Raw genomic sequence first — 6939 nt, forward strand, 5'->3', positions numbered from 1 at the left:
GCACAATCTCTGGCGAAGTGTCTCAAACGAGGTCTGCTGCTCCGGACCCCACGAAAAAGCAACACCCTTCCGGGTCAACCTGGTGAGAGGCACGACAATCTAGGAGAAATCCCTGATAAATCTCCGATAATAACCGGCCAACCCTAGAAAACTTCTAATCTCGGTGGGTGATCTCGGCACCTCCCATCTCATAACCGCCTCAATCTTGACTGGATCGACCAATATCTCGTCCTGGTTAACGAGGTGTCCCAAGAACTAGACCTCTCGTAACCAAAAATCACACTTGGTGAATTTGGCGAAAAGCCTCTCCGATCTCAATACCCCGAGAATCTCTCTCAGATGCTCCTCGTGCTGCTCTCTAGATCTCGAGTACACCAAAATATCATCAATGAACAAGATCACCAACCGATCCAGCATCGGCCTACACACCCTGTTCATGAGATCCATGAACGTTGTCGGTGCATTGATGAGCCCAAAAGGCATCTCCACGAACTCGTAATGCCCATAACGAGTTATGAACACCGTCTTCTGGATATCTTCGTCCCAAACCCTCATCTGATGATATCCTGACCTCAAGTCTATCTTGGAGAACCAAGACGCCTCCTGTAACTGATCAAACAGATCGTCGATCCTCGGTAACGGATAACGGTTCTTGACCGTCAACTTGTTCAACTCCCGGTAATCAACGCACATCCGGTGTGAACCATACTTTTTCTTGGCAAAAAGGATCGGCGCTCCCCAAGGTGAGCTACTCGGTCTAATAAACCCTTTCCCCAACAGCTCCTGAAGCTACGAGGAAAACTCCTGCATCTTTGGTGGCGCAAGGCGATAAGGCGACTTGGCGATAGCTGCTGCCCCCGGAACCAAATCGATACAGAACTCTACTTGCCTCTCTGGAGGCACACCTGGAAATTCCTCGGGAAAAACATCCGGGAACTCGTACACTATCGGAACCTCATCAATCAAACTTGGCCTCCCAGCGGCCACTCCTGTGTCCATCACATAGGCTACAAACCCGTTGCAGTCCTGCTGCAAACTCTGCCTTGCTCTGGTAACCGAACAAAACGCTAACCCACATCGGGTACCCTCGCCGTACACCGTAAGTACTCCCACACTAAGGTCTCGTATCGTCACCAACTGACGCTCGCAGTCTATAACGGCTCCAAATCGGCTCAACCAATCCATGCACACTATGACACATACGTCCCCCATCGCAATCGGGACCAGATCTATCGAGAACTCCACACCGAAGATCTCAAGTATACATCCTCGACTCACATCCGTAGCATAGACCACTCGCTCGTCAGCTATAGAAACTCGCAGAGCTCGACTCAACGCCTCTCGTCGGATACTAATGTGCTGACTAAATGCCAAGGAAACAAATGACTGAGTCGCACCCGAGTCAAATAACACCAAAGCAGGTACGGAATTCACAAGAAAAGTACCTACGCATATCATAATATAAGCACAACACCTCAAACTCAACATAAATAAATGAAATAATACATACCAGCCACGACATCAGGCGTTGCACGGACCTCCTCCGCTGTCAACTGGAAGGCTCTCCCGTGAGCCTTCGGTGCTTCGGCCTTCACCGGCCGAACCTCAGTAGCACGCACGGCAGTAGGGGCAGATCCCTGGTGTGCCCCCTGTGCTGTCCCTCGCAGCTGCGGACACTCGGCCTTCCGATGGCCCGTCTGGTTGTAATGAAAGCAAACCATGAATCCCTTGGGGCAATCCTTGGCTATATGCCTCTCCTTTCCACATTTGTAACAAGCACCAGATTGACAAAACCTATCATGTCGCTTGCCGCACTTTCCGCAAGTGCGGCCCTTCTGGCCTCCAGATCTCGAATCGGTGGGCTTTGCCCATTTGGCTGCCGGCTGAGACTGTGCCGGCTGCCTCTTCATCCCCTGAGACTCGGCCTCCTCCCTGGCCTGAGTCTCCAACTCAATCTCCCTCTTCCGGGCATTTGCCTGAAGCTCAGCAAATGTCCGATAAGTCGAGTTCGATACGAACTCCCGAACATCCCTCCTCAGAATGCTCAAATATCGACTCATGCGTGCCAGCTCGGTAGAAACCTGCTTAGAGCAGAACATTGCCCTCTCATGAAACTTCCTGGTAATCACAATAACCGAATCAGTACCCTGCTTGACGGTCAAGAACTCCTGAGCCAACCGCTCCCTCTCCATAGGGGGAACATACTCATCTCTGAACATGGTGGTGAACCTCTCCTAGGTCACCTCAGAAATCTCCGCAAGAGTGAAGCTCGCCGTCACGAACTTCCACCAATCCTTCGCTCCCAAGCGAAGCTGGTTCAGCGTGAACCGTACCCTCAGATGCTCCGGACAAGAACACGTGTAGAAGCATCCCTCGATATCAGCGCAACGATCGGATCCTACGTCCCATCAAACTTTGGTGGCTTCGTGTTGCTGAACTTCTTAAACAACAACGAGTTACCTCCCTGAGGCCTGGCAGCAGCAACGACAGTAGTAGCTGCAGCAGCCGCAGCCTCAGTCACTGCTACGTACCGCTCATCGAAAGTCTCAATCAATGTAGTCTTGATAGACCCAAACATCTCTGGAATCTCGACTCGGATGGCAGCAGCCACCTCCTCATGAATCAGCCTGTGGATCTCCTCCTCGCTAACACCACTACTCTCAGGTGTGTAGCGTGTCCCAACCATGATGTCTCTCTGAAATACAACATAAAATATTAGAGACCCGCTCGAGCATACTCGTACTCGATAACACATCCCTACTTGTTCCCTAGTACCCTAAGGATTCTTACTTGGACTGGGCACTGATACGGTGTCTTCGGTAGTACGGGCCCTTATACTACCGCCCACACCGCATCAGTATTCACCCCAAGTCCTCCTCCTTGGATCCCAGATCACAAGTACTCTACACCTCGTTAGCATAGGCTACCCTTCGGTAGATCTTTCATAAGCTCCTCACTGCTATCTACTCACTCTCAAGCAACACGAATCTTCTTAGGCTAAAGCATCACAAATCAGGCCACTCTAGTCCTAATATGAATACCTAGCCTACTATAGCATGTATATCATATCATAACATACCTCATAACACATAATGTAAGGGTATTTTGGGAAATCACCGTTCGGGCGTTGGCTGATCGTATACACTGCTCTGTTCTGCCTTTTAACAAAATCCTTTACTCTCTTAGAAAAAAAATTATTTAAGAAAAACTTTCTCAAATCCTCAGTTTGAGTTCAGATACATCCGAAGTTGCATCCGAATCCCTCAAACCAAGGCTCTGATACCAACTTGTAACGACGTAAATTTCAACACAATTTTTCACATTTTAAAAACGCACTTTCATTCATAATTGTTATAAAAATGTCATTGTATCGCATAACAACTCATAACATCACATCCCAAGATCATAATATGTAAAACTCCTCATTTGTGTGTACTGATCAAGTCGGCGCCTTCCTGCGATCCTCACTGGTACCTGAAACAAATAACACAACACTTTAAGCATAAATGCCTAGTGAGTTCCCCAAAATACCACATACAACACATATGCCTTTCCAGGCCATAACTCTGTGGGACCTTCCGGTCCAAATGTCTCAGGGAACTTCCGTCCCGAATCCCGGTACACCTTCCGGTCCTACCCGCATCGACCTTCCGGTCCGTAACCTCCTGACCTTCCGGTCCATATCATGTACAAGATGGTCACACGATATCTATGTAAAAGACCTTTTGCCGTTTTTGAACACATACTCTGAGTTTCCTGTTTTGTAGATAAGTAAGAGTTGTTTGCATAATGTTCCCAATAAAATCCGATTCCCATAGAGTTGATATATCCGGCGAAATGGAAGAAGATGATGACGTTTCAATTTGATATATAGAAAATGTTTGAAGTTTTTATGATGATGTTTAAAATAGAATAAATGTTGTTTATTTATAATGGAGAGCAAAAAAAAAATTAATGTTCCAACAGTAAAAAAAAGAAGAAGAATATGCACTTGAAAAATAAATCCCCAAAAAAGTGGTGCCACCGCATCACGGCACAGCCCCCATATAATGTCGACAACAATACCGCAATGACACAACACCACACTGGTTACATATTATCACCTCGCAGTGTGTGGGGCATGTAGACCCTCTCCCCTAAATCAAAGTAACACTTCAAAAAAAGATGTGGGATGTTGTTTTCCAATGATATGAAACGAAAATAAACCCTTTTAACATGTTTCATGCATTGAATACCCCCAAAAACACTAGCGGTTGGTCTCTTCTTTCCTTCACCAGCAAACCCACATGCCTCTCTCTCTCTCTCTCTCTCTCTCTCTCTCTCTCTCTCTATATATATATATATATATATATATATATATTATGCATATATATAGACAAGTAGTTATAAAAAAAAGAGAGTGTGAGCTCTGAAAATGGCTTTCAAGAAATCATCAGGGAAACTGTCACAAGCAGCACTTTTGAAGCAGATAGTAAAGAGGTGTTCGAGTTTGGGTAGGAAACAGCAGCAACACTACGACGATGTCCCCAAAGGACACTTTGTTGTGTACGTTGGTGAAAACCGGAGTCGATATATCATTCCTATATCCTTCTTGTCAAGTCCTGAGTTCCAAACACTTCTTCACCAAGCTGAAGAAGAGTTTGGATTTGATAACGACATGGGTCTCACTATTCCTTGTCAAGAACATGTTTTTGAGTCTCTTACTTCCATGCTTCGGTAGATACCCTAAGCTTAATCAACTACAAGAGTACCACATTACCACTACATTTTTTTTACCCCTTTACTTATATAGCTCGGGAAATCATGCATATTGATGCTCAAGTCATCTTATATCAGATGACTGGAGTATGCAACATTCAATGATGCCTGCTTTTTTAACCATTTTGTGCTGTTTGAATAGATGAGTACTGGAGCATAAGTAGTCGTTGTGGACTTTTTTTTCCTTAACATTAAGAGCTATCTTGATAAATGGTGTTAAAGAATATCTGAGAAAATAACACAAAAATATGAGAACTGAGAAGAAAATAAACATTGCAACTTAAAGTGGCTATTGATGGAAAGATCTAGGTTTGTAGTTTCCTCCAGACATGTAAGGATTTATCCACCCATTGGGAGATTACTCGAAAACCTGTTGCACAATAAGGGTTTTCTAGGATTATCTAGAAGTTTTGAGTATAAATCGTGTATGTAATAATGTATTATCTGATTTAAGATAGTCCGAGTGTACATATTGGTGAAGATTAGGATAGTTGTTCGCTTGTTTTATATGACTTGTTGCATTAGCGTTGTCATGTAACTTTAATTTAATATGATACAATTTGTTATTATGTTAATATAAAATATAATTTAGTATCAAATTGTATTTGACTAAAACCTCAACATTTATGACCGAGTTCGGTAGATGATATATACAATAATCGAAACTTAAGTATATACAATTGTTTAAAAGAAAAAAAAATAACAATATTGTGCCAACTTTGGTGAATTTCTTTATTATAGCTTGATACATTTACTTGTTTCTATTAAAATATTCTATCTTTTAATACTTCTATTTCTTTCTATACAATATTCTTTGAATTCTTTCCGGTAATTACAATCTCTTTCAAATATGTAATAATGTTCATTGTTATTGTTAAAAAAAACTTCAGAATATATATATATATATATATATATATATATATATATATATATATATATATATATATATATATATATATATATATATATATATATATATATATATATATATATATATATATATATATATATACACTAGACATATGCTCGCACGTTGCACCGAAACATCTATATAGTTGAAGTATTTAAAAATATATGTTTTTTTTTTAAATATAGCAATAACGTTGTTGTTAATTTTGTTATAACAATTTGTATAATAAATTGATATAAGATATTGATTATTTTGTATTATTTGATAATATATACATCTATTATAACTGCATAATGTCAACCGTTTAAATGATTTTTATCCGTGACTTACACATTAATAAAATTAAATATAATATATGACTTAATGTTATTTATAGTTGTTGTTATTATTAATTAATTTTTTAAAATTACTTGCTTAATGTTTTATATTCTATCATTATAATTATTTAAAATATTAAATATTGTTTTTTGATTTTAAAGGTAACAATATAATAATTTATATAGAGTTATTTTTAACTATTTTTGTTGTAAGTTATTTTAAACTACTTATTTGAAAACGTTTAACGATTATAAAAATATATTTAGGAAATATTTTAGTTAAATTGAGATTAGAATTTAGTGTTTGTATTTATCACTTTTAACTACTTACAAAATATTCTGTGGTTTTTTAAGTGGAACTAAAAGTTGTGTTTAAGTTGACATTGTAATATTATATAACAATTTAAGTATTTTGTCTAAACTGTTCAAAATATGTAGCTTTAAACTCATAATGATTTATATACAACAACATATTAAATCTAATAAATTAAGTATATTATGTTAAAAGTTAAAGACATAACTTTATAAATAGAACTAAAATATTATTTTAAAATTGAAATTTAGTATATTTATGATTATACTTTAGTTTGATATTTTTTTTAACCTTATTAACCAACTTATAATCATTATTAGAAAGACACTACAATTAATCACTTTTAACTATTTACAAAATATTTTTTGGATTGTTTAAGTAAGTAAAATTTATATTTAAGTTGACCCTGTAATGTTATATTTAAATTAATATTTTTAGTATTTTACACAGAATGTTCCAAAATTGTATCCTTAAAATGATAATTACATTCAATAATATATTAAAACTAATAAATTAAGTATAATATGTTAAAACTTAAAAAACATAATTTTATAAATAGAAGTAAATATATTATTTTAATATTGAAATTTAGTTTATATATGATTACATTTTAGGTTTGATATTTATTTTACCTTATTAAA

The 6939-nt window shown here is 38.4% G+C and overlaps 1 protein-coding gene across 1 annotated transcript; it reads left to right on the forward strand.

The window, feature by feature from the left end:
• The first annotated feature begins 4414 nt into the window (after positions 1-4414).
• LOC111916081 (auxin-responsive protein SAUR50) lies at positions 4415-5246 on the forward strand. Its single transcript, XM_023911721.2, has one exon. It carries the CDS (start codon positions 4415-4417, stop codon positions 4718-4720), a length of 306 nt encoding a protein of 101 aa, XP_023767489.1. The 3' UTR covers positions 4721-5246.
• The last annotated feature ends 1693 nt before the right edge of the window (positions 5247-6939 follow it).

Source organism: Lactuca sativa, chromosome 2, assembly GCF_002870075.4.
Source record: "Lactuca sativa cultivar Salinas chromosome 2, Lsat_Salinas_v11, whole genome shotgun sequence".
Classification (NCBI taxonomy): Eukaryota; Viridiplantae; Streptophyta; class Magnoliopsida; order Asterales; family Asteraceae; genus Lactuca; species Lactuca sativa.

Excerpts from the sequence above, each read along its gene's own strand:
- LOC111916081 (XM_023911721.2), top strand. The coding sequence starts at position 4,415 with ATGGCTTTCAAGAAATCATCAGGGAAACTGTCACAAGCAGCACTTTTG.